At 49.9% G+C, this 26881-nt stretch overlaps 2 protein-coding genes across 6 annotated transcripts in view; both read left to right on the top strand.

Moving 5' to 3' along the window:
• The first annotated feature begins 513 nt into the window (after window positions 1-513).
• Window positions 514-6622, top strand: EFNB3 (ephrin B3). The gene is made up of 5 exons (XM_037493977.2): window positions 514-1058; window positions 3183-3475; window positions 3658-3750; window positions 3859-3963; window positions 4398-6622. Exons 1-5 carry the CDS (start codon window positions 937-939, stop codon window positions 4805-4807), a joined length of 1023 nt encoding a protein of 340 aa, XP_037349874.1. The 5' UTR covers window positions 514-936; the 3' UTR covers window positions 4808-6622.
• Window positions 6623-11377: 4755 nt separating this feature from the next.
• Window positions 11378-26881, top strand: part of DNAH2 (dynein axonemal heavy chain 2) — a 104460-nt gene continuing 88956 nt past the window's right edge. For 2 of the 5 annotated variants that reach the window (XM_054688886.1, XM_054688889.1), the window contains exons 1-5: window positions 11378-11540; window positions 14377-14556; window positions 18108-18169; window positions 20649-20819; window positions 26639-26867. In XM_054688886.1, coding sequence (XP_054544861.1) covers window positions 11453-11540; window positions 14377-14556; window positions 18108-18169; window positions 20649-20819; window positions 26639-26867 — 730 coding nt within the window. In that variant the 5' untranslated portion in view covers window positions 11378-11452. Of the gene's footprint in view, window positions 11541-12317; window positions 12415-13517; window positions 13675-14376; window positions 14557-18107; window positions 18170-20648; window positions 20820-26638; window positions 26868-26881 lie in introns of those variants that run through there. The other 3 variants (XM_054688887.1, XM_054688888.1, XM_037492810.2) reach the window with 3 other exon arrangements.

The following is a 26881-nucleotide window of genomic DNA, read 5'->3' on the forward strand; positions in this document are numbered from 1 at the left end:
CTCAGTTTCTTCTCCACTGCAATGGGAATCCTTAGCTCTGCCCCTCCCACTTCACACAGGTAGTCGTGAAGATCCATTCTGTCCACTCTGTAAATTGCGAAGCCTTTGAGATTATTGTTATTCTCTCCAGAGCTCCGCGGAGCTGCGGTGTTGTTTTGGGATGGGAGAGAAGAGGCTGCGGGAGCCGGAGGGCAGGGCTCCTTGGGGTGGAGAGGGCGGGAGCCTTTCTGAATTTGAGCGAGGAAGATTCCAACCGCTCGGGCGATCCGAGGGCAGGCGGGGAGACTAGCAGAAACTAAGCCAGAGACGGGAGAGTCGGAGAGACAAAGGGGGCGTGAGAGACCGCGCCAGGGAGTGAGGCGGCGCGGCGGGGCGAGGCGGCCCCGCTGGCTGGAGGTGCGCGAGGTGAGGGAGGTGTGGGGGGCGTGGGCTGCGGGATCTTGTCGCCCGCTCCGCCTCGAGCTCCAGCTCCAGTTTTTCCCTCCGCCATCCTCTCCCCCTCCCCGCCTCTCCTTTAACTCCCCCCTCCTGGGCTCGGGACTGGTTTCCTCCCTTAGCCCGCTGCCCTCAATCCCGGCGAGGCTGGGGCTCCGACTCGGCGCCCCCTTTCTCACTCCCTAGTCCGGCGCCCCATGCCGCCCCCGCCCGGCCCCCGGTTCCCTCAGTCCCCCACCTAGGCCCGCTCACAAATCCCGGGGTGCTGTAGCGTGGGCCGGGGGCGTAGGGTGCCTGCGGACCGCCCCTGGAAGGGCTCTTGCGGGCTGAGCGCTGTGCACCCGGGCGCGGGCAGAGCAGGAAGCGGGTCCGCGTGGGAGCTGGGGGCATCAGCCGGCGGGGTGGTCGGGGCAGAATAGCCAGGGCAGCCAAGGCAGTCACCCCAGGAGGTGAACGACTTTGGGGGAGTTGGTGCCCCGCCCCCCAGGCCTTGGCGGGGTCATGGGGGCCCCCCATTCTGGGCCGGGGGGCGTGCGAGTCGGGGCCCTGCTGCTGCTCTGGTGTCTGGGGCTGGTGTCTGGGCTCAGCCTGGAGCCTGTCTACTGGAATTCGGCGAATAAGAGGTGAGCGGCTCGGGGGCTCGGAGACCCCACACCCTCCGGGCAGGGAGTATGGAAGCTTTGGGGACTTTGGGGGCTGGGTTCTCTGAGCTGGAAGGAGGCTGGGAGGGAGGGTGCCGCTGCAGCTGACGGGTAACTAGACCGAGGTGGTCTTGGGAGCCAGAGTCCTGGGGCGCACACACCGCTGGATGTGGGTGGTGATTGCCATGTGTCAGGAGTTTGAAAAGACCCCAAAGGGGGCAAGGATACCAAAGTTCATGGGTAGTTAGGAGGGCAGTGGAGTGGTTATTTCTGTTTGTAGGGAGACTGGTGTCCTGTCGGGGGTTGGGCTTGGAGAGAGCCTGGTTAATGTCAGCTCTCAGGAGAGCTGCTGAGTAGGTGCTGCTGAGGCGCTGAGGGGAAGGGCAGGGTGCCTCCCTCTCCCAAAGGAACGCTGTAGGAGGTGGGAGGGAAGGGGGCTCAGTTTGGGGGCAGAAGGGACAACTCCCGCAAGGCTTCTTGACTCACTTCTCGGTCTGTCTCCCAACTCTTGCCCACAACCTGGGGGTCAGTGAGCCCTTGATGAAACAAATTTCCCAGCCAGGAGGTATTCCCGCCATCCGGGCTTGGGGACTGTTTTTTGGAAGATACCCAGAACCCCCTAAAACATCCTCTTTCCTTCTTGTACTTGGAGTCCTGAGAACTCCATTGCCCCCTCCCCCATCTTTGCTGCAAACTCTTCCCTCTGACCCTCTGTTCCCTGGCATGCTTGCTTTGCTCTGAAAAAAGGCCAGGGGTCAGATGAAACTTCAAGTCACACAAGGTTAGTACAGAACCCTTGGGAGGTCATCTGGATCCCTTGCCTCATTCATATCCTACTCCCGCTTAGCAAAAGAGTTCTGTGTTTTGAAAACTTCTTACTTCCCTGGGGGAGGCTGTGTGAGGCCATGAGAAGGGGGTGGGCTTTGGAGCTCATCAAATAATCCTAGCTCTGCTGCTTTCAGCTGTGTGGCCTTGGGCATGTCACTTAACCTTTTGAGCTTGTACCTTCAATCCCTGCAGTTTTTATGAGGATTAGAGGTAAGGTGTTTGAACATATTATATGCGCATTAAAGGAGAACTAGGATTATTGTTCTTCCTCTCTCTACTTCACAGCCTCCCTCCCATATCTCTTTGGGTACAATTTCAAATGTCTTCGCAGTCTCCTACCCACCAACTCCCAGCTGCAGTTTGCTATCAGGTGCAGCTTGAGGACATAAGTTAGGTTTATTCTGAGAGGGTTGAGAAAAGGGAGTTTAGGTATTCTGGGGGCTCTTGTGGGATGATGGGTGTGAGGGAGTAGGTCATTTGGGAGTCTGGGGAGCTCCCTAGCTGCAGTCTCCGGGAGCCCTGGTCTGCTATTAAGGCTTAGGGAAGGGTTTAGGGAAGGGGTGTGCTGGATTAGTGGATGCTTGGACCAAGATGTAGCTTGTGTTGGCTATGGGTAGAAAAGTCAACTCCTTTATTTCCAAGACAATAGGGCACTTTCCTGTGAAAGTCTGAGACCTGGGTGGGGAGCAGTACTGAGCAGGGAAATGTCTGGGGCAGCTGGCCCCCCAGACCCTGATACCCACCAGCCTTATTTAGGGCCATTGCCAGAGCAGGCTTTTGCCACCTGTCACATGGCTAACTTGGGACACTGGTCTGAATCACCTTCCACACCCTTCCTGCCTCCTTTGCCCTGACAGCCCCCAAATTGGGTGGTAGCCTGGGGGAGGGGAGGCTCTGCCCCCATGGTTGACTGCCGTGGAGTAGTGAAATCACCCAGGAGGGGTGGGTTGTGTGGTTCCAGAGAGGCCAGCTCCTTGGTAACTGGCATCCTGTTGCCATAGCAACGGGGCTGGTGATGGAGCGAGCTATGGCAGTGTGCATGTGGTGAGGGCGGGCTGAAGAGTGCATTTGGGCACACCAAGGGGCAGGAGACCTCTGAGCCTGGCTTCCTGCTGCTTCCAACTTGAGCTTGCAAGTCCTTAGAGCCAGCTCTGTCAGAACAGACTTTCCACTCAGACAAAGGCTGTTTTGCAGGGGCGTGGGGTGAAGGGGACAAAGCTCTGGGGGCCAGACCTCTGACACCTCTCTCCCTTGTCCACCTCGCCTTCCTCCCTGTAGGTTTCAGGCAGAAGGTGGTTACGTGCTCTACCCTCAGATTGGGGACCGGCTAGACCTGCTCTGCCCCCGGGCCCGGCCTCCTGGCCCCCACTCCTCTCCTAATTATGAGTTCTACAAGCTATATCTGGTAGGGGGTGCCCAGGGCCGGCGCTGTGAGGCACCTCCTGCCCCGAACCTCCTTCTCACTTGTGACCGGCCAGACCTGGATCTCCGCTTCACCATCAAGTTCCAGGAGTATAGCCCTAACCTCTGGGGCCATGAGTTCCGCTCGCACCACGATTACTATATAATTGGTACTGCTGGGTGGACAGCAGGGTCAAGTGGGGAGGTGCTCTCAGGATTGCGGGCCGTTGAGGGCGGGACCACTGGTGCCGAGGGAGACATCTTACGCCCTCGGGTGGTGTTGGGACCAGGGCATGGGGACAGACCAGGGGCTAGACTCTGGAGTGCCAGCTTCTCGCTCTGACTCTCCCAGCCACCTCAGATGGGACCCGGGAAGGCCTGGAGAGCCTGCAGGGAGGCGTGTGCCTCACCAGGGGCATGAAGGTGCTTCTCCGCGTGGGACAAAGTGAGTGTGGCTGGGGCACGCCTCCGGGAGCTGGCAGAGGCGGGGGCGGTAGTATCATGGCCAGGGGACTGCGTCTCAGACCCTCTTTTGGGTCTTCCTCATCTCCAGGTCCCCGAGGAGGGGCCGCCCCCCGAAAGCCTGTGTCTGAAATGCCCCTGGAGCGAGACCGAGGGGCAGCCCACAGCCTGGAGCCTGGGAAGGAGAACATACCAGGTAGGAACCAGGGGTCCATCCAGCTTCCTGCCTTCCCCAGCCTCCTCTGCGCTGAGACCCCAGCTGCACTGCCTTCATCCTCCCCCTCCCTCTTCGGTTTTGGGGGCAGTGACACAGGAAAGAGAAGAGAGGATGGGAGGATGGGTGGGGAATGGAAGCCAAATGAGGAAAAGACTCAATTAGAACTAATTAGCCAAGTCAGTGCTTCAATCAGTGCTGTCAGAGAAGTGGGGAGGACTACTTGGCACGGAGCTGAAGGGCTGGACACACCTGGATTCTGAGCGGGGCTTGGGGGGAGAAGGGAGGTGGAGACCCCAAGTGGCCTGGGCACTGCTGGGGAAGCCCATGGGGACCCCCCAAGGTTGGGTGTCCAGATGCCCAGGTGGCTCCTTCAGCCCCTTCCCCTCTTTCCTCCTCCACCCCTTCCCTGCCAGGTGACCCCACCAGCAATGCAACCTCCCGGGGTGCTGAAGGCCCCCTGCCCCCTCCCAGCATGCCCGCAGTGGCCGGGGCAGCGGGGGGGCTGGCGCTGCTCTTGCTGGGCGTGGCAGGGGCTGGGGGTGCCATGTGTTGGCGGAGACGGCGGGCCAAGCCTTCGGAGAGTCGCCACCCTGGTCCTGGCTCCTTCGGGAGGGGAGGGTCTCTGGGCCTGGGGGGTGGAGGTGGGATGGGACCTCGGGAGGCTGAGCCTGGGGAGCTAGGGATAGCTCTGCGGGGCGGTGGGGCTGCAGACCCCCCCTTTTGTCCCCACTATGAGAAGGTGAGTGGTGACTATGGGCATCCTGTGTACATCGTGCAGGATGGGCCCCCCCAGAGCCCTCCAAACATCTACTACAAGGTATGAGGGCTCCGCCCACCTGGCTCTCTTGGATCCAGCCCTTCTTGGGGTGCTCCTCCAGTTAATTCATGGTTTGAGGGACACCTCTAGCATCTCCTTGGCCCCCCTGCCCCTCCAGCTCCATTGTTCCTCCTGGCTGGTGCCCTCATTTACTTTTAAGATTCCTAAGACTTCCACCGAACCACCACCGCCTGCCCTCTGGTTGGTCACGTGTGCCCCTCTCTGTCTCTGTGTTCCTGGGTCCTGTTCCCTCGGGGAGGGGGCAGGGACTCGGCCTTCTCTTCTGCCCCTGACCCAGGGATCCTTGTCCCCATGACCCCCAAGAGCTAGGGGCGGGAACAGTCTGTCTTTTGGTTGTCACCTCTTTCTTTCTGCCTCTCACTGTTTTTCTCTTCTTTTCTCTTCTCTCTCTTATTCTTTCTCTCTCTTCTGTCTCTAGGTCTGTTCCTTTTCCCTAGCATCCTCCTCCCTACACCCCCTTTTACCTTCTTAGCTTCTTATCCTGTGCTTCTCCCATCTCCTGGGTGGGGGCATCAAAGCATTTCTCCCCTCAGCTCCTGCCCCCTTTTCTGACCTCTCTTACCAACCACTCCCCTCAGTCTGCCAAAAATGGGGGCCTTGTGGGGAAGGCTCTGGCACTCTACCCCAGCACAGGTCATGGGCAGCAGGGCCTTCTTCTCTGCCCTGCCCCAGGCCTCTACATACTTATTCCAGCCATTTGGGGTGGTAGGGTCATGACAGCTACCATGAGAAGAAGTGTCCCGTTTTATCCAGTGGCCGATAGCAAGATATGAACCGGTTGGGACACATATGGACTTGGTCTGATGCTGAATGGACCACTTGGAACAGGAAGTGACTTGCTCCAGACAAGACGTGACCAGGCCTGGACAGAAGTGCCTGGGAAGTGGCAGAAGCAGTGCAGCAGGAACTGGAAGTGCCTTCATCCAGGACAGGAAGTAGCGCTTCTGAAATCGGAAGTGGTCTGGCTGGAACTCGATGTGGCCTAGTCTGGGGGGGCAGTGGGGTGGGGAGGTGGATGGTTCTTACTCTGTGGAGAAGAGGAGGCATGAAGGACTTCCTGTTTCAGGAGGAAGCTGGAACTTATTGACTGTAAGAAGATAGGGTGGACTGGGGAGGATTTTCCTAGTATTTAGTGGCACTTCCCAGGATCTCCCTCCCCTTGTTCTCTGTGCTGCTTTTAGGACAGCTAAGCTGACTGCCATCTTGCTGTGGCAGGCCCAATTTGTCTTGTTCTTCTTCCCTTTCCATATCCCAATATAATCGCTGTTATTCAACAGGACTACCCCAAGAACCCACATGTTCTCCCCCAGTAACCCAGATGACAGTCTTGTCCTGAATCACATCTTCCATTTCCTACTCCCTTCAAATTTGACACGGCTCCCTTCTTAGTGACCAAAATGGTGGCTTACTGACTGGTCTGACAGTGGCAGTTAACGACTGCTCCTGTTCCATAGCGACCAGCATATACCTCTTCCTGCCCTCTAGTGCACAATTGGGTGTTGCCTCAGTATCCTCCCAACTCAGTTTCTTTAGATCAGAGCTGCCCTTGGGCACCAAGTTGGCCACCTCAATCACCAGCTGAGATGGTTGCTTTGTCCGCCAGAGGTCAAGTCATCTCTCTGGTACTATAGTTCCCAGCTCCTTCCTGATTTTTTCTAATCTCTCCTTCCAGGGAACAGGAAGTTGATATTGCCATGGGGGAGGTGGCAGGGGATGGCCCGTCACCTCAATAGTTTTACTGTAAAAGGGAAATTTGAACAACAAAAACCAAAAAAAGAAATAAAAAACTTCAAAAGTTGATGAGAAAGCTGGAGAATGATTGGGTATAATTGCGACAGAGGCCTGGTGGTTAGCTTGAATGACTTTCGAGCTGAGGGCTCAATGACATGAAACCAGTGGGAATGGGTAGAGAGGGTGGGTTGAAGGGGTGAGGTGGACAGTGCATGGGGAGGGGATAATGGGCAGAAGGCAGCCATCTTGGGAGAAAATGGAACCCAGACAGGAGTAGTGAGTTGCCTGCACACACGAATGGGAATGAGTGTGAATATATGCTCACAGGTAGGGAAGACCTGAGTAATTGCTAAATCAAAGCACAGGAGATAAGGCAAGTCTCAGAATTGAAGTAGAAAAAATGTTCATGTGTTGAAGTTTATTCTCTGCCCCGCATGCCCAAAGCACCTGTTACTTGAGGAGTTTTGGTGGCGGGGACTGATGGTTGCTCAGAAGACTCAAGGACTCAGGCTTCAAGCTGACTGCCCCCTGGCTCCCTTGTACCCCAAACCCAGGCTCTTCTCCCCCAAAAGCCCAAATGCTCAGCCCCCTGGACTCAATGCCATTCTCCATCCACAAAAGCAGCCGTCAGGAGCATCACTGGAGCCAGTCAGCAGGGGTCACAACCTCTGCCCTGCCTGCCCCTCCCCTGACTTTAGGTCCTCTCCTGCTGTCTCCCATCTGCCTGGAGGTCAAGGGGTCTCCCTTCCCTTCTTCTGTCCAGTGGGACCCCTGTCCCTCCCCTTGTCTGAGCAAGATGCCTGGATTCCATGAGGTGCAGGAGCTGTGGGAGGGGAGTTGGAAACTGGCAAGCCAGGTGCTGGGCTGTCTGGAATTTACTCCTGCCTTGGAGGCCCATACTGGAGCTGCCTGAGGTGGGGAGGCTTGAGGGGGGTGGAAGGGCTGGTCCCTGCCCCTTAGTGGGGGTTGGTTGTCATAGCAACATCCCCTTCTCCACACAATGGGAAGCCCCCCTCAGCCTCCCGCGTGGATGGAGCCGACAGCCCCATCGCTGGCTATCAGCCTCAGGGACTTGGCAACCGTCACTATGGCAACCCAGAGCCCAGCAACAGGGCCCAATGAGAAAGGGAGGGGTCCAAGACTGGGGCAGGGCTGTGTATGCGATGGGGCAAGGGAGCGGAGGGAGACTCCCCCTGCACATACAATCAGAAGCACAGGTGGAGAGACAAGAGGGAAGAGAAGTGGGGATAAATAGTCTCCATGACAGACAAACATCTCACCAAAGCAGCCAAGACATCAAAACATGCTGAGAGACAGGAAGACACCTGGGGACAGATGAACAGCTGGGGAGAGGAACAGCACATTCTGCACAGCACCCTGGGCCACACCCCCTGGGAGCGCTGGCATCTATAGACTCACCCCCCCCCACACACGCGCACACACATTAACAACACAAGACCTACAGCCTTCCACATGTGTAGGGGCTGGTGTATCATTCGCATGGTTTGAAAGCGCTGGTGTCTTCCACACAGAATGACGTGCCATCCTGTTGGCTTTCTGGCGAATACACCAACACACTCCTAGGGAAACAGCTACAGTAAAACGAACAGAGGGGCGGGAAGACATTCATTTGCTCCTTTCTGCCTTCATCCACTCAGCATATTCAATGTCTACTTTGTTTCAGGGACTGGGAGGATATGGTGAATGAAGCAAGTCCTGCTTTAATGAAGTCCCATTTTGGTGGGGAAGAACATGTAATATTTCAGGTGGTGATTAGAGATATAAACAAACCAGAGTAATGGGATGAAGAGGATGGAGAGTACCAGGGAGATGCTAGGGATTAGGAGGTCAGGAAGGTCCCTCTGAAGAGGTGACATTTGAATAGGACCTTAAATAATGAGAATGACATGTACCATGGGGAAGGGTATACTAGACAGGGAACAGCAAGGGCAAAGCACAGAGGTGAAATCCCAGCATGTCTGGGGATTTCGAAAAGAACATCAAAACCACACATACATTCCGGATGTGTCCTGCCCTGTCCCAGCCTCAGCCTGTAGGAGGGCAGGTCAGTGAGGGTCTATAATCCACATTTAGGAAGTTGATCCAAATCTGTCTTCCATTCCCCCCTTCTCTGTCCCTGCTTTTGTTTCTTGTGCATGAGTTGTGTTACCCTCAACTAAATTTTAAGCTCTGGAGAGCAAGGATGGTGCTCTGAACCTTGAGGGGCTAGGATACAGTTGCTGGTGTGAGTCTGGAACAAGCAGAATGGAAGCAAAGGAATTGGGGGAGATGGGACCAGAGAGCTAAAGCTGCCCCCCTCCACACCCTGTCAACAGCGCGGGATTGAGGCTATTTGGGGCGTGTGCTGCTGACAGCTCAGATTTTGCCATCCTTCCAAATAGAAGCAGGATATAAACTAGGTGGAAGGGTGTGTATGTGTGTGTGTGGTTTATGTTTTAAGGAAAAAAGAACAGAGCAAAGGGTTGCAGTGGGAATTTCTGATGGGGAATGGTTGACATCACAACTAGAACTTCAGTTAGAATGAAAAATGGAGCTTCCTAAGGGCTACCTGGGGAATCATGGACACGGGGCTCCTTTCCCCCAGGGAGAAGTTTAAGATCTGTAGGCAGGCTGCGAGAAAAGTTGCACATGGTTTGGAAGCAGTGGGTAGCTGCACGGACTCAGAGAGTTGGGTGAGGGTAGGAAAAAGGATGCAGAACAAATGGCAGTGAAAACTGGAGAAATGTTTGAAAGGTAGCGGTGAAGGTGGCATCCTGGAGGGAGTCCTGACCCAGGTCCCAGGTCCACCCAATTCACAGGAGGAATTGAAGCATTCGGAGACCTGGTTCTCAACTCTCCCCCCAGTTGCCTTCAGAAACTCAGGCATCGGCTCCCTCCAACCCCAGTAGCTGGTAGTGCTGGTGGGGAGAGCGAGCAGCCTCAGGGGGCAGCAGCTGGTGAGTGGGGAGGAATCTGTGTGCTCAGCAAACAGCAGCCTCAGTGCCCGGTGGCTGCCTCCTCCCTCATCAATCAGCCCCAGCCAAATGTCCTTGCATTCCCACCACCCCAAGGGGACTGGGGCTGGGCCAGGGTCCCCAGGAGAGTGAGCTGGGGATGGGTGGGAGGAGGTGGGGGTGGTACTTGGCTTCCCATCTTTTGGCCTCTGTTCTCTCTTGGAAGGTCTAGGCTCTTCATGTCACGAATGACTCTCTTCTGGCCCCTACCATGTGAGGGCATCAGCTACAAATCACCTGTGGGGGTCTGCTGGGGGAAAAGGGGGGAAGAGGGATGAGTCAGGACTGAAGAGGAATCTACTCTGGTTCTCACGGGACAGCTCAGGGTATAGTCAGCAGGAGGCTGCTGGCAGAGAGGCCCTGTCCTCCCCCCAGACACCCCCTCCCCAGCTGGTCTCTCCATCCCTGACAGATGCTCTGGATAGCAGGCTGAGACCCCAAGCCCCTGAATGTCCTCTCCCCACCTACTAAGCCCCAGCCCTCACCCCCCGATTCCCACCAAGATCCACCCACAGCCTCACCCCCAATCTGCTGTTGGGGACAGGGGCCTCTAGACCTTAGCCTCTGGCTCACTCTCTCCTTCACAGCCCTTACTCCCCTCAGGGACCCAGGCGTCCTGCCCACTCCCCTCACCATAACAACCATTCTTTTGGAGTTGCTTAAGACTTCAATATCATTTCATTAAGTCAGCTAGTTCAGGGAAGGTTGGGGGCACAAAGAGACTGGGGTGGGCAAAAGAGGACCAAGGTAGGGGGGAAGCAAGGGAAGAGCCCCCTCTCTCCGTGGAGATGGCTCTGAGAAATCAAATATTGACAGTGAGAGAACAGAACTTATTAAATCTGGGACAGGGGTGTGTGTTGGGGGGAGCTGTGGGAATGGCCGGATGCCTGGGTTCTGAGGGTAATAAGATTCTGGGAGGAGGGAAAAACCCGAGGTGGGGAGGGTACAGGAAGACAGAAAGTTCTGGTGGTACAACTCTTCTGCCCCTTTCCTCTAGGATATACTGAGTCTTGCTACCTGGGCTGTTTCTCAGCTGTCCCCTAAAGGCCCTGGGGACAAGACCCCCGTTACAGCTGTGGTTGCCCCCTCCTTCATCCCTTCCCCCTACCTCCACCTCTGTTGATGAGCTTGAGCAGTGTTTAATCGGATTGAGCAGTAATTAGCAAAGCGAGATGTTTGATTACCTATTTAGCATAATGTAGGGGGCTGGGATCCCTAGGCACAGCCAAGGTTGGGGGGTAGTCAGAAAAGAAATGGGGTCTACACAACATGCTTTTCCCTGAGGGAGTCTTAGCCCTTCATATAAAACTCCCCACCCTGTGCCTCCCCTCAAATCTTTAGTCCTTTGGGATTTTTCCCTGGGGGATCTGACCAATCATGTCATTTCTCTCTGCTGTGCACTGCTTATCTGGTTAGCGGATCACCACTTGTCCCTTCTTGGTCCTGTAGTTGGTTTTGGGGTGGTGGTGGTAGTACAACCCCTCTGCAATTTTTGCCATCACCAACAGGAATTTGGGTTTGGCAGGAGACCACAAACCAGAACCCAGAAATCCACTTTAAGGATAACGGTGGTGCTGGTGGAGATGGAAGGGCAGGGGCTGTAGTTCTGGAAACCAAGATAGGGTAGGCGAGACGGTGAGGTCAGGGTTGGGTGAGGGTGTGGCTTAATCCACTGCCCTCCCAGACTGCCACTCTCAGTGCCACACTGGCAATAATGAGGCCATAATGAGGCCTCTCAGGTGTGAATACCGACCAGAGAAAAGGGGGAACTGAGCCTCCAGCTTCTCCCCTCCTCATCTAGCAAAGAAAATGTCATCAATTTAGCTCCTCATGGAAATGTAATCAGTGGGCTCGCTGCTGGCTTTGTCTTAATTAGGCACTATTGATGGAAGCAGGGAGGGTGCCTTCCCATCCCCCTGACTCGGCTTCCTCCCAGCATCTTCTAGGTCTCCCTAAAGCCTCTCGGGTCTCAGGTACAGCTCAGTCATCCGCGCCTCTCTCAGCGGCCCCGGCTGGCAGCGCCCCCTAGCACCCCTCCAGTTCTGCCCCTCTTCTCACACCTCTCTCCTCTCGCTTTCCCAGGACGCAGCCTTTGTTCTTATGGAGAACCGAGCCCCTCCCCGGCCCGGTCACCTTCCCTAGGGAGTCCCCGCCTCCCATTCCCCCCCAAAAAAAACAAGCACCGCTTTCCCAAGCCAATCCTCAGATTCCAAAAATTCCAGTTCCGTTCTTCCCTCCCTTCCCCCGCCCCGCGCTGCCCGGCGATCCCAAACCCCAGTCCGAACTAAGAAGGGGGAACGAGCGGGAGGGCAGGGGTGCTCCAGCCCCGGTTTTTCCCCCGGACCCAGCTGCAGCCTCGGCTGCCTCAAAATCCTGGAGCGCCTTCTAAGAGCGCCAGTGAGGCGCGCAGGCGGGGCGCCGGGCGCCATCTGCCGGACTCGCCCGGGATGGAGCCCACAGCCCGGGGCGCGGGGTCGGGATCTGGGTTCCCCAGACTTTTCGGTGCCTGGGGACACAGTACTCTTTGTTTACATCTCCAGCCCTTTCAGCCTGTCCTCAGACCAGGTCCCTCGAGCCCGCCAGCCTTCCAGATTTAGCAGCTTTTCCCTATGCCCCGCGCTCTCCGCCCCGGGTCCAGCGACCGAGACCCGGACCGAGCAGGGCAGTGGAGCAGGGCTTCATTGCGCCTGCGCCGAGCGGGCCGCCTCTGCTCGGGCCGCTCGCCCCCTCCCGGCGCTGGGTTGCCATGGCGACGCGTGCGGGCGCTGGCCCTTAGAGGGCCAAGCCCGGCAACTTCTTAGCTGGAGTGGTCTGTCGGCCTAGGGCGGAGAGGGTCGGCGTCGTGAGGTGTGTGTCGGCGGCAGAAGGGAAGCGGGAAGGAATGCCGGGGAGAAGTGGGAAGCTTCGGGAAGAGGCAGTGATGAGGGGGTGGTAGGCGTGAGAGTTGTGGGAGAGGACAGTTGCAAAGGGGAGGGAGAGCAAGGGGCAATCGTGGGGAGGGTGGAGAAGACAGTTGCGGGGCCGGGAGGGCAGTTGGAGCGAAATAGCAATGGGCGGGGGTAGGGGAGGAGAAGGGACAATTGGGTTGAGATGAAGAAGCAGAAATAGTTCTGACAGTTGTGTAAGGAAGCTATTGTGAGGGGAAATGGCCCACTGGTAGCCAGTCTGAGGAGAGGGCTGACCCCCTAGAGTATTTCCTGACTAATAGGACGAGTCCCCGGCTAATAGAACAGCTCCTCCTGGGACTGAGGTGTGAGGTCAAGAGGTGACCCCCTAGGGAGAGCACGCTAAGTCTTGCCAGTGGAATGCTCCTGAGACTACCGTTGAAGGCAGGCAGGCACAGCCTGATGCTTCTCTGGAGACTCTCGGAGGAAGCTGCAATGCTGTAGTTGGTTTTATTGATATGTTGCCCTAATAAAACATTTTTCCTTGGAGCAAAGTACAAATCCTTCAAGTTTGAAACTCATAACCTATGATCAATGCCTGTGGCAGCCTTTGGGGATGAGAGAAAGAAAAGCCACAGGTGACTGCCAGGCTGGAGTTGAAAGAAGTGGGAATGCCCAGTGAATTAGACATGCCCTTGGGATTCTGAATGCCTGCCAGAGGCGTCCCTGCTTCTAGCCATCCTACCTTTTCGAGAGAGGAACCACTGTGCTCTTCCTCAATCCCCATTTCCTTCTCTCCCAGGCACAATTCCAAATTCAATGTTGGATCACTTGTCTGGGCTTCTTCCAAACTGTTCTTGGGGCATTTGGAGTCAAATGATCTTGGTCTTTTATTGTCAGTTTGCCAGCTGTGCTAAGAGACCTTTCCAGGACACACAAAACAGGATTCCTGTCAATCAGGAATTGAAGCTCAAAGAGACACATTGCAAATATTATTTTTCTTTTCTAGAACTTGCAGATTTTAGTGTAGGTAAGAGGAGCATTTTTCTATTTCCCCCCTTCCAGAGGGTAACTTTGGAGGAAAGGAGGGACATGTGAAAATCACCTTGGCCTGCTTCACTCACTCGAGAGAAGTGACAAAGGGTTGAGGAACCTGGACCATCTTCCCTCCCTTGGGCCTTCTCTCACTCACCAATGGTCCTGCGGGGTGGAGTGGTTGAAGGTGTGTACAACCTTACTCTGCTTGGTATATCTCTTGGGTTATCTTATGCTCTCATATTTCTGGGCAGAACTCAGGGTTTCTAAAACCTTTTTAGTAGGGTGTCTATTGGGCCACCATCTTTTTTTTTTTTTTAAGATTTATTTATTTATTTATTTATTTGTTTATTTATTTATTTATTTATTTATTTATTTATTTATACAAGAACCCGGGTACAGGCCAGATGCGCAGGAGGGTGAGAGGATTCACCAGAGACAGAACAGGGAACAGAACAGGCAGACTGACAAAATACACTGCTGAAGGGAGCAGTGGGTGCGACAGGAGAGGTCTGCTGTGCCATATGGGACCCTCACTGACTGGTCGGGATAGAACCAGCACTGCAGAGGCTGCGGACATCTTCACAGTGCGGCGCTCAACCACCTGCGCCACCAGGGGATTGGGCCACCATCTTTAACTTCCATTTATTCCTAATGCTCAAAGGGGCTGGCTTTGATTTTTAACCAATGCTCTGGAAAAAGTGGGGTATCTCTGGGGGAAAGGAGTGAGCATTGCAAGGTCCCTTTTGGTTGATGAAGCAGGACATGGGTACTGCCAAGATAAGATTGATATCAGGGGTCTCTGTTTATCTGTGAATTCAGAAAGGATCAGGGGGCTAGAGGGGGGTGAATCTGGTTGTGAACTCCCCAACTTCTTATGTGTCTGCAGGTTTTGCCAACACGATGTCCAGCAAAGCTGAAAAGAAGCGGCAAGCAAGTGGTCGGCCAGGTGCCCGCCAAGGAAGCAGCCGCCGGCCAGGCAAGGTTGCTCAAGTTGCTCAGCCTGCTGAGGACATAAAGGCTGAGGAAATTATCCAGCCGGAGCCCCAGCCTCTCCAGGAGGAGCCTGGTGGGTACAGGCTGTGGAGGGGCTTGGAGAGGAATGTTTGTATTTAGGGAGGGTCTTAGGGCTGGTCTTAAGTCGGTTGATTCTGGGTAAGAAGCAGGGGCTTCAGCCAGCTGCTGGGTCCCTTTTTGTGTGTTCTCCTCCTGGCCAGTCATATACTGTTCTTTCTGTCTTAAAATTGCCCCTCAAAGCTCCAAGAGTTTGCCAGCCAATCTTATATCTCACCCTCTTCCTCCTCATTTCAAGTGTTCCTGGTTGCTCCTACCCCACTGAAGAGGGTTTGATAACTTCCCTTTTCCTACTTTCACCCTGGGTGGCAAAACAAATAATGCTTTTCTCCCATTAAGCCTGTCACCATGGAGACTCAGCGTGCTTTGCCACCCTTTGAATCCTAAGCCTGACTGCTGCTTTCTCCCATCTGTCTAAGGCTCTTGTATCTCCACCCTCATTTTGGCAGGGTCTTGCTAGTGGACTAAGGAGTTCAGGTTCAGGGCCATAGGAAAAAAAGCCCGTGGTCTAGATTGAGGGGGAAGAGAGTTTAAAGAGGCAGCCTCTGTGGCTTTGATCTGAGGAATTCCTTCCTTGTGGATGAGCTGGGGCAACAGGGTGGGAAGGTTTTTAGTAGCTGTTGCTGTCACTGAGCTATCCCTTAGAACACCGGCCAGTGTGGATGTGACTGTGAGTCAAGTGTCAACTTCTGTTTTAACACAGCCAGCAGCCTCTCAAGAAGGAGAGCAATGGAATCGTCATTTAATATCAAAGATTGCTAGATAAGCGTGGCAGGGGAAAAGGTCCAGGGTACGTAGGGCCTTGCCCTAGGATCCAGACATACAAAAAATGTGTCCTTTTTTTTCTTCTGAATTTTCCTGAAAGCAGTTTAAAATGCTCCCTGAAGCTGGGTACAGATGTAAGGGCAGGGAGGACAAAAGGCAGTGAGTTTCAATTTGGAGAATCCTCTGGGGTGGGAAGGGAAGGAGCTGATAAATAAGAGCTGATAAAAAAACTGACTACTGGCCCTAAGCCTTTTTGTTGTTTGATGTGGAGCTTTCCAGCTGACACGTAACCAGAGTAGAGGTTCAGGGAAGATTTGGTCCTGGAGAAGTTTGAAAGAATCCTGAAATAAACATGCATCTTTGTAACCTTTGGAGTTGGGGAGGGATTTTTAAAAAAAAAATTTATTTATATATTCATATAAGAACTGGGGTGTAGACCAGAGGTGGGGGGGGGGGCTGTGAGGATTCACCAGAGAGAGCAGGGAGCAGAACAGGCAGTTCTACTGAAATACACTGCTGAGGGGAGCAGTGGGTGAGACAGGAGAGGTCTGCTGTGCCATGTGGGTCAGCTCCCTGGCCGGCCGGGGATAGAACTCATGCTGCAGAGGCTGCAGATTGCTTCATAGTGAGGTGCTTAACCCCTTGCGCCACCAGGGAGGCCCTATTTTTAAAAAAGATTTAGTTATTATGCATACAAGAACTGGGGTACAGCCAGAGGTACGGGGGGATGAGAGGATCCACCAGAGATAGAGTTGGGAACAGAACAGGCAGATCTGCTGAAATTCACTGCTGAGGGGAGCAGTGGGCATGACAGGAGAGCTCTGCTGCGCCATGTGGGTAGCTCCCTGGCTGGCCTGGGGATTGAATTCGTGCTGCAGAGGCTGCAGATACCTTCATAGTGCTGCGTCTTAACTCCTTGTGCCAACTGGGAGGCCCAGTCTGTGGTATTTTGTTATAGCAGCCCGAACAGGCTAAGGAAGGGCCTGACAAACACTTTTTGGTAAAGGATGGTCTTTTGGAGGGCAAACAATCTTTTGGGGTCTAATTGACATCCTTGGCTTCCTTAAGTGTTCCTCAATTCCCACAAAGGAAAGCAGCAGTACAGATTCACCATTCCCTAGCTGTAATTTTAAAAAGCTCTAAGAACTAAAAGCTTTTTTCCCCCCAATTTTGGCATCCAAACTTATTTGGTGGTAAAACCTAATCTAAACTGACATGAAGGTATTTATAGTCTATTTAAGCCACTTAGTATAAATATTCATATGTTTTCTTGCAGAAATAAGAATATTAAAAGTTTGTGGAATGCTGTTCTAGAACTCTCTGGGGAAGAGGAGGGGTATTATATACCATACTATACTATATTTCTGAATTATATACTTGACACCAAGGATTTCGAATAAGGAATTGTAGATCCACATTTCAGGCAAAACAGAAGAAATCTAGAGATTGCCATAAAGAATACCCAGGCGGGCCTCCCTGGGGGCGCAAGGGGTTAAGATGCAACCTATGAGGCTGTCTATAGCCGCTGCAGCTCGAGTTCAATCCCTGGCGAGGGAGGTGACCCACATGGCACAACAGACCTCTCCTGTCTCTCCCGCTGCTCCCCTAAACAGTGTATTTCAGTTCATCTGCCTGTTCTGTTCCCCACTCTGTCTCTGGTGGATCCTCTCACCCGCCGTACCTCTGGCCTGTACCCCAGTTCTTGTATGCATAAATAAATAAATGTTAAAAAAAAAGAATACCCAGACACCCACCCATGTAAGAATAAATGGTGGGGTGCTTAACCCCTGGTGGAGCAAGGGGTTAAGCACCACACTATGAAGCAATCCACAGCCTCTGCAGCACGAGTTCGATCCTCCACCGGCCAGGGAGAAACCCACACGGCGAGGCAGACCTCTCCTGTCTCACCCACTGCTCCCCTCAGCAGTGTATTTCAGGCAGTCTGCCTGTTCTGCTCCCCACTCTAACTCTGGCGGATCCTCTCATCCCCACATCTCTGGCCTGTACCCCAGCTCTTGAATGCATAAATAAATAAATCTTTTTTAAAAAAAGAATAAATGGCAGGAGCAACAAGAGAACTCCTCTGATTGCATCCCTCCATCCCAGCCCTTCTCTCCTCCAGAGAGCACCACTATCCTGAGTTGGTGTTTATCATTCTCAAGCTTGTTTTTTGATGTTCACTGCATGTATCCAGGAAGGTCATATTCCAGTTGTGCAGTGCATGGATTAGACATTATTTTGGTTTTTAAAAAAGATTTATTTATTTATGCATACAAGAGCTGGGGTGTAGGGCAGAGGTGCGGGGGGGGGGTGAGAGGACTCACCAGAGACAGAGTGGGGAGCAGAACAGGTGGATTGACTGAAATACACTGCTGAGGGGAGCAGCAGGCGAGACAGGAGAGGTCTGCTGTGCCATGTGGGTTGCTCCCTGGCTTGCTGGGCATTGAACTCATGCTGCAGTGGCTGCGGACAGCCCCACAGTGTTGTGCTCAACCCCTTGAGCCACCAGGGAGGCCCCCTTCATTCCTTTTTATGGCTGAATAATATTCTACCACTATTTGTTTATCCATTCATCCATTGATAGACACATGAGCTCTTTTCACCCTTTGGCTGTTGTGAATAGTTATGTAATGAACATCGGGGTACAAATATCTGTTCAAGTCCCTGCTTCCAATTCTCTTGGGCCTATACTTAGAAGTAGACTGACCACTGGATCATATCGTGACTCTATGTTGAATTTTCTAAAGAATGCTTTAATTTTGGAATTTTTATTCTGCCCAGAGCCAGTATTAGAGGAACATGAAGAACAGGAAGAAGAACTATTTGAGTCCAACATAGATGTGGTAAGTTTGGGTCTTGAGACAACTATTCTTCCCCTGGTGAACCACAGGGTTAATTTTAGGATAATGTATGAGGAATTCTCTTCAATCTGTCACTTCCTTCTACTTACTCTCTACTGGTAGCCTACTTACCACAAATCTAATTGTGTGAGTAAAGGACAAAGCCATCTGAGCCCCACCCTTGCAGGGGCAGAGGGCTCTTAATGAGGAACAGGTCTCTGCTGTACCTTTCTGTCTTCCCATAGTGGGTCAGATAGTGGCAAGTTTCAGTCATCTATGTGACCATCTGAACAAGTTGAACAAGATGGGCAGGTAGCATCCTAATTGGACACTCATTTCTGAGACATTCTCTTCTTCCTTTCATATTTTTCCACTGGTTGAGGAATTTGTAGTAACAGCTTCAAGCACTTTTAGAAATGGGCACTAAATGACTCCCGAGACCTTTATTTCTAATGTCTGTAGCTATACCCATAGTTACCTTGGTTAGAAGAATAAATGAAGTGCTGACCCTGAGAAGTTTTAAAAAGGGAGAGAAGGCAGCTCTCTTGCCCACCAGTGTCTATGCAGGCCCTCTCTTTTTCTTTCTCCTTTTCCTAAAAAACCCATCCTTTTAAAATGTAAAACAGGGGCCTCCCTGGTGACGCAAGGGGTTAAGACGCAGCACTATGGTTAAGACACAAAACTATGGTTAAGATGCAGCACTATGAAGCTATCCACAGCCACTGCAGCATGAGTTAGATCCCAGGCCAGGGAGAGTGACCCACATGGCACAGCAGACCTCTTCTGTCTTGCCGGCTGCTCCCCTCAGCAGTGTATTTCAGTAGATCTGCCTGTTCTGCTTCCCACTCTGTTTCAGCTGAATCCACTCATCCCAGGCATTTCTGGACTGTACCCCAGCTCTTGTATGCATAAATAAATAAATCTTAAAAAAAAATGTAAAACAACAGGCCTCCCTGCTAGTGCAAGGGTTAAAGTTTCAGCGCTATCAAGGTATAGCCAGCTACAAAGACCTGAGTTTGATCCTCACTAAGGCCTGAGTTCAGATACCTGGCCAGGGAGCTACCCACAAGGCACAGCAGACCTCTCCTGTCTTGCTGGCTGCTCCCCTCAGCAGTGTATTTCAGTAGATCTGCCTGTTCTGCTCCCTACTCTGTCTCTGAATCCTCTCACCCCCACACACCTCTGGCCTGTACCCCAGTTCTTCTACACAAAAATAAATAAAATCTTTTAAAAAAAGATGTAAATAAAAAATAAATGTAATAAATAAATAAATGTAAATAAATTTAAAAAAGATGTAAATAAATAAAAAATGTAAAACAATAAAAAATAAATAAAAAGGGATAGAAAAACAGTAACTGCTCCCTATAGAAAAAAATGGAAGGGACAGAAAAGTAGGACAAAGAGATGGAGAAGAAAAGCTGTTGCATTGCTACCTCAACACACCTGTCGGTAATACGTCTTCCTATGTGAGTAGGTTTATATATTTTTTTAAAGATTTATTTATTTATTTATTTATTTATTTATTTATTTGACAAGCACTGGGTACAGTCAGAAGCGCGGGAGGGTGAGAGAATTCACCAGAGCCAGAGCGGGGTGCAGAGCAGGCAGAAGGACCGAGGTACACTGCTGAGGGGAGCAGTGGGAGGCAGGAGAGGTCTGCGCGCGATGTGGGACCCTCCTCCAGTGGCCGGGGAGCAGCTGGGGATCGAACCAGCGCTGCAGAGGCTGCAGGCAGCCTCGCAACCCAGCGCTCAACCACTGAGCCACCGGGGAGGCCCTATTAAATGTTCTTGATCTAGAAACTTTAAGTAAAAGAGGTTGCTCTCATCTCCTAGGAATACTGGGAGACCGACAGGGTGGTGTCAAGTTCACTGAGCTATGTCTTTGGATCTTCTGGTTTCCTTAATTTACTCAGTACAGTTCTATAGACTGATTTCTTCCTAGCCACCGGTTATAATTTATTTCTAATGGTTTTGTTCCTTGGTGTTTTCCAGTCCTTTCTATTTTTCTGTCTTCTTTCCTTACCGCTCTGCCTGTTTACCTATGACCAGTATCTCAGATTTATGTCGGCATTCTGAGGAGGCTGCACCATGAAGACATTGCTCTTGCACCTTTATCCTTTTCCTGACTTGTCCTTTGCCTGCTCCTAATTGCTGATTTAGGCTATTAGCCTCCATGTTCCCTTAATTCGGTTTTACTTTTGGGGTTGAAGGTTGCTTGATAATGCATTTTTTCACAGGTGTAAATGAACATTTTGGGAAGATAATATCCCATTGTTTTCTCCTACAGTACTTTTTTTTTTTTCATTCTTAGAGGCAAGAGAAAATGCAAAATCTATCATTCAGTTTATCCTGAATTTTCTTTCCACCACTCTGGACCTGTCCAACTTCTCTCATCTCCCATGTCCTCTCATGTGATTGTAGATGGGAAAATGACTCATCCCAACAGCTGTAACTAATTTGGCTCTGTCCTCCTTCTGTAGAAGCCCCTATTCCTGTCCCGAGCTGTGCTCACAGGACTGGCAGATGCAACATGGACCGAGGAGCATGATGCCATACTGGAAAATTTTATCCAGGACCCTTCACAGCCCATCCTTACCATCTGTGTAGATCCCTGCTTGGGACTGAAGCTAGAGCTGGGCATGCCTGTGCAGGTGGGTGCCCCACTTCCCCAGACTCCAGGGTGGTCTCCAGGGGACTGAAGGCTCCCCATGGCTTCATTATTCTCCAGTCTCCTTATCTCTTGTTTGTGGCCAAGGCCTATTGAGCCCTGTGGTGTGTCTGCGGCAGAGCTACAGAGAAGAATGAGGAAGGATTTTGGTGATCTCATGGTCTGATGGGTAAAAGAGACAAATTAAAAAATCTTCATAATATATTGTGATGCATCAGCCCAGCTTTATAGGAACTTTATGGGAACAACTAATGTACTCATGTGGGCAAGGCTTAGTGGTCAGGTGATATTTGAGTTGCGGACCAAGGGTAAGTAGGATTTTATCAAGGTCGGATTATAGATGTTCAGGTAAAGAACACTTTTTGTTCAGTGAAAAGAGGAATAGTGGGAAATTATACTGGAAAGGTGGATTGGGATTAGCTCTTGAAGGGCCTTGCATGTTATGTTAATCAATTTGGCCTCAGAGGGATCTATCGAAGGTTCTCATGCTTTAGATAGATAACTGTTTCAACAACGTGGAGGCGACATCAGTGAAGGGTAACTCACCTGTAGGGAGGCTGCTAAAAGACAAAGGTAAGAAAAATATTAGTGGTAGAATCTGGGCAGTGGGTATATATGTCATTATTGTAAATGTCTTAATTTTTCTGAAATGTTTTGAAATAAAATATTGGGGAAAAGAAGGCTACTGCTCTGCTTTTATTGGCAGCACATGTGCACAAATCAAAATGATAAAGGTGAGCATAGCAACAATGCTCAATGCTTGAATGTGTGACAATGACAGCATTTCATATTAACCAAAGGCAGAACAGGTTATGGATTTTTCTCAATAATCAGGTACAAAATGTCATGCAAAAAAAATATTTAATTTACAAGAGGAACAAACATTTGGAAAAAGTATGTTGGATTGATAGGAAAGAAAGCTACTTTGTGGAGGGCCACAAAAGATTTGAAATAATGTTGAGCCATAACCTATTTCTGGGTAGCAATCTTAATATTACAAACATGATTCCATTTTAAAAAAAAGGTACTGGGCCTCCCCGGTGGCGTAGCGGTTGAGCGCTGGGTTGCGAAGCTGCCCGCGGCCTCTGCAGTGCCAGTTCGATCCCTGGCTGTTCCCCGGCCACTGGAGGAGGGTCCCACATGGCGCGCAGACCTCTCCTGCCGCCCGCTGCTCCCCTCAGCAGTGTACTTCGGTCCTTCTGCCTGCTCTGCTCCCCACTCTGGCTCTGGTGAATTCTCTCACCCTCCCGCGCTTCTGACTGTACCCAGTGCTTGCATAAATAAATAAATCTTAAAAAAAAAAAAAAAAAAGAATTACTAGGAGCATGAGGACTATTAGCATTTAAAAAAAAAAAAAAAAAAAAAAGGTACTAGTTTAATGTAACCCCAATCAAAGTACCACAATCCCTAGATCCCTTGTGTGAAGGATTTTATTTATTTGTTTGTTTGTTTATTTATTTGTGTGTGAAGGATTTTAAACGGTTGTGGAGAAAAAGTAAAGGAAACCATCAGCACAGTGAAAAGGCAATCTATAGAATGCAAGAAAATATTTGCAAATAGTATGTGTGATAAGAGATTAATATTCAAAATGTGTAAAGAACTCATACAATTCAATAGCAAAAAAAGGAACAGGACCTTTCTGGTGACACAAAGGGTTAAGTCTCAGCACTGTGAAGCTATCAGCCACTGCAGCACGAGTTCCATCCCGGGCCAGGGAGCTGATACATATGACACAGCAGACCTCTCCTGTCTTGCCCCTGCTCCCCTGCACAGTGTGTTTCTGTCAGTCTGCCTGTTCTGCTCCCCACTCTGTCACTGTTGAATTCCTTTCACCCCCCGCACCTCTGGCCTACACCCCAGCACTTGTGTGCATAAATAAATAAATCTTTAAAAAAAAAAAAGAAACAAAAACCCCAAACAATCCAATTGAAAAATGGGCAGAAGAATTGAATAGGCATTTTTCTAAGGAAAAACGGCCAACAGGTACCTGAAAAGGTGTCCAACATCACTCATCCTCAGGGAAATGAAAATCAGAACCACAATGAGATCTCACCTCACACCTGTTAGACTATCTACCATAAAAAAGACTAGAGTAAATTTGATGAGAATGTGAAGAAAAGGGAACTCTTGTGCACTGGGGGTAAGAATATAAATTGGTGCAACCAATATGGAAAACATTATGGAGATTCCTCAAAAAGTTAAAAATAGAACCTCCATATGATCCAGCAATTTCACCTCTGAATATATAGCTGAAAACACTAATGCAAGAAGACATCTGCATCCCAATGTTCATTGCAACATTACTTACAATAGCCAAGACATCCTAATGTTCATTGCAACATTACTTACAATAGCCAAGACATGGAAGCAAACTAAGTACTCCTCAGTGGATAAATGGATAAAGAAATTGTGATTAATATATATACACGTATAGTGGAATATTATTCAGCCACAAGAAAGAAGGAAATCCTATGACCTATGGATGGACTTTGAGGAAATTATGCTAAGTGAAATAAGTCAAACAGAGAAAGACAAACACTGTAGGATCTCACTGATATGTGGAATCTAAAATAAAAGAACTCATAAAAACAGAGACCAGATTGGTGTTTCCCAGAGGAAGGGAGTAGAGAGTGAAAGAAATGGGTGAAGGTGGTCAAAGGGTTCAACTACTGCTTATAAGTTCTGGGCATTTAATGTACAGCATGATGACTGTAGTTAACAATATTGTATATTTGAAAGTTGCCAACAGTAGATCTTAAAAATTCTCATGAGAGAAAGATAGAGAGTGAGCACACAAATATGGAGAAATGTTAACTATAATGAATCTAGATGAAGAGTGTGTTATTTGTTGCCCTTTTCTTGCAACTCTTCTACGGGTTGTGTGTGTGTGTGTTTTTTTTTTAAGGATTTATTTATTTATACAAGAATGGAGGTCCAGGCCAGATGTGTGGGAGGGTAAGAGGATTCACCAGAGACAGAACAGGGAACAGAACAGGCAGACAGACCGAAAGCACTGCTGAGGGGAGCAGAGGAGGAGACAAGAGAGGTCTGCTGCGCCACGTGGGTGTCTCCGTGGCCGGCCGGGATCAAACCCGCACTGCAGAGGCTGCGGACATCTCCACAGCGCTGCGCTTAACCGCCTGCACCACCATGGAGGCCCCGGGTTGTGTTTTTTCAAGATGAAAGTTTTGAGAAAAATTATTTAGATTCATAAAAATTATTTAGACGAGAAACCAAATTTCTACTAAGGGGAAACATGGGGCTGGCTCAGACTTCTCTGAACACCCCGAAGAACATCCTGCAGGGTGTCTGGGAAAGTTTTGTGACCAGGATATCACTTCTGACTTAGATGGTCAGTATAGAAGCAACAAATAGGCAGTCATTCTCGATCTTGAAAGAACGCTATTTGAAAAAACAAAAATGGCATCTTCAGTGGGAACCCAGCCTATTAAGAAATGACCACATAAATAACTCAAATAAAAAGCCAGGTAGAGGGCCTCCCCGGTGGCGCAGCGGTTGGGCGCTGGGTTGCGAAGCTGCCTGCAGCCTCTGCAGCCGGTTCGATCCCCGGCTGCTCCCCGGCCACCAGAGGAGGGTCCCACATGGCGCGCAGACATCTCCTGCCGCCCGCTGCTCCCCTCAGCAGTGTACTTCGGTCCTTCTGCCTGCTCTGCTCCCCGCTCTGGCTCTGGTGAATTCTCTCACCCTCCCACGCTTCTGACTGTACCCAGTGCATGTATCAAACAAAACAAACAATAAATAGATGGATAAATAAGACATGCCTCTAGAAAATTTAAAAAAAAAAAAAAAAAAAAAAAAAAAAAAGCCAGGTAGAGAATCTATGAAACCTCAATTCATTTAAATAAAAAACCAATACTAAATAACTACTGGAATTATGGTTATGTTATAGAATGTGCATGTTATCAACCTGGACAATGTATAAATAATACTTTAACAAAAATTGGGAATTGGTAGGAAAGAGATCAGGAATATGAGGATGACAGTGTATTTATCTGTCAAAGTTAGTCTCTCAAAGTGAGTCAACTGAACTTACAATAGCCAGACAGTGGGAAAACTAACCTTTTAATATAAGAATCTTGCTTACAGGCCTCCCTGGTGACACAAGGGTTTAAGCACCGCACTACGAAGGAATCCGCAGCCTCTGCAGCACGACTTAGTTCCCTGGCCAGCCAGGGAGAAACCCACATGGCGAGGCAGACCTCTCCTGTCTCACCCACTGCTCCCCTCTGGAGTGTATTTCAGTCAATTTGACTGTTCTGTTCCCCCCTATGTCTCTGGTGAATCCTCTCCCCCCGCCCCGCATTTCTTGTATGCATAAATAAATAAATCTTAAAAAAAAAAGAATTTTGCTTATAAAAGCGATATTTTAGGAAAAAATCTTCTTAAAGGTGAAGACACTTATTTGAAGTTCAATTCCTTTATTATGTTCACTTCAATGTCTTTATTAAAGACAAGAAAAATGAAATTTAATACTTTTAATTAAAAATAGTATGAAAAATTTAATTAACATAATTTAATTTTTGTACATATATAGGTATTAAAGGATGTCTGGAATAATATTTTCTCTAAGGTTAATGACTTTAATATCTGGGTGGTGGAATTTTAGATGATATTTTAACTTTTATCTTTGTAATTTTCTACATTGTTTCAGTTACTTATAATGAATTTCTATCATTTTAAGAAAAATAATCATTGTCAAACTTTAAAAAAATTGACACAAAATACCAAGATTTAATTCTGGGTAGTGGGAAGATGGATGATTATTAATTTCATCTTTGTGCTTTCTTTTTTCAAAATTAAACATATTTTGGGCCTCCCCGGTGGCGCAGTGGTTGAGCGCTGGGTTGCGAAGCTGCCCGCGGCCTCTGCAGCGCCGGTTCGATCCCCGGCTGCTCCCCGGCCACCGGAGGAGGGTCCCACATGGCGCGCAGACCTCTCCTGCCGCCCGCTGCTCCCCTCAGCAGTGTACTTCGGTCCTTCTGCCTGCTCTGCTCCCCGCTCTGGCTCGGTGAATTCTCTCACCCTCCCGCGCTTCTGACTGTGCCCAGTGCATGTATAAACAAAACAAACAAACAAACAAATAAATAAAACATGCCTCTATAAAAAAAAAAAAAAAAAAAAAATTAAACATATTTTAAAGAGTTATTACAAAAGCACTCAGTAAAAAAAAAAACAAGTGAATCTGATCTTAGGGTGGGAATGACCTTTCTAAGCATATATAGAAGTCAGAAAGTTTAAATTTAAAAAGTTTTAACTACACTATAGTTATACATATTTGCATGTAAATACAAAACAAGGACAATTCATTATAAACAAAATTGAAGTATAAGTGAGTAATTGGGGGAAAAGTATACACAATCAAAATGAAAATCCCTAGAAAATCATCTATTCCTTCCAGTACTTTCTGCTTTTCATACAGCTGAAAGTGCTTCATCCACCTTATCTTTTTCATTCCATCCATCCATCCATCCATCCAAAATTTATTGAGCTTGTCTGGCCGAGTCATTGTGCTAAGCTCCGAAGTAAGTTAGATATATACATAGTTTCTACTCTAAAGGAATGTTTTCTGCTTTTCCTCCCCATATGTCTGAATATGGAATCAATTATGTTCCTGAAAAGTATAGGAAGCAGCTCTTGACACTTCCATTTGGAGAAGCATCAGGTTGCATGTAGGGAATTGATAAAGAGCTCAGCCAGGATCTCATGATTGGAGCCTCTGATTCCTTTGGGCATCTTGGCTGGGCCTGGAGACTGAATGCTGATCTGCTGTCTTTCACGCAGACCCAGAACCAGATTGTCTACTTTATTCGCCAAGCGCCAGTTCCCATCACTGCAGAGAACATTGAGACAACCTTGCAGTTTGGAACTGTGCGGGGGTCCTACATCCCAGCCCTGCTTCGGCTGCTCAACGGTGTCTTTGTCCCTCAGATCTTTTCAAACACAACATGGCCTGAGAGCATTCGAAATCACTTTGCTTCTCATCTGCACAGGTTCTTGGCCTGTCTGACAGGTGAGTGAAAGTCT

The sequence above is a fragment of the Talpa occidentalis genome, unplaced genomic scaffold (genome assembly GCF_014898055.3).
Source record: "Talpa occidentalis isolate TD23 unplaced genomic scaffold, MPIMG_talOcc4v2.1 talOcc4.7, whole genome shotgun sequence".
Taxonomy (NCBI): domain Eukaryota; kingdom Metazoa; phylum Chordata; class Mammalia; order Eulipotyphla; family Talpidae; genus Talpa; species Talpa occidentalis.

Excerpts from the sequence above, each read along its gene's own strand:
- EFNB3 (XM_037493977.2), top strand. The coding sequence starts at position 937 with ATGGGGGCCCCCCATTCTGGGCCGGGGGGCGTGCGAGTCGGGGCCCTG. Across the intron at positions 3,476-3,657 it reads CCACGATTACTATATAATTG|CCACCTCAGATGGGACCCGG; the intron begins GTACTGCTGGGT and ends TGACTCTCCCAG. Across the intron at positions 3,751-3,858 it reads GCTTCTCCGCGTGGGACAAA|GTCCCCGAGGAGGGGCCGCC; the intron begins GTGAGTGTGGCT and ends CCTCATCTCCAG.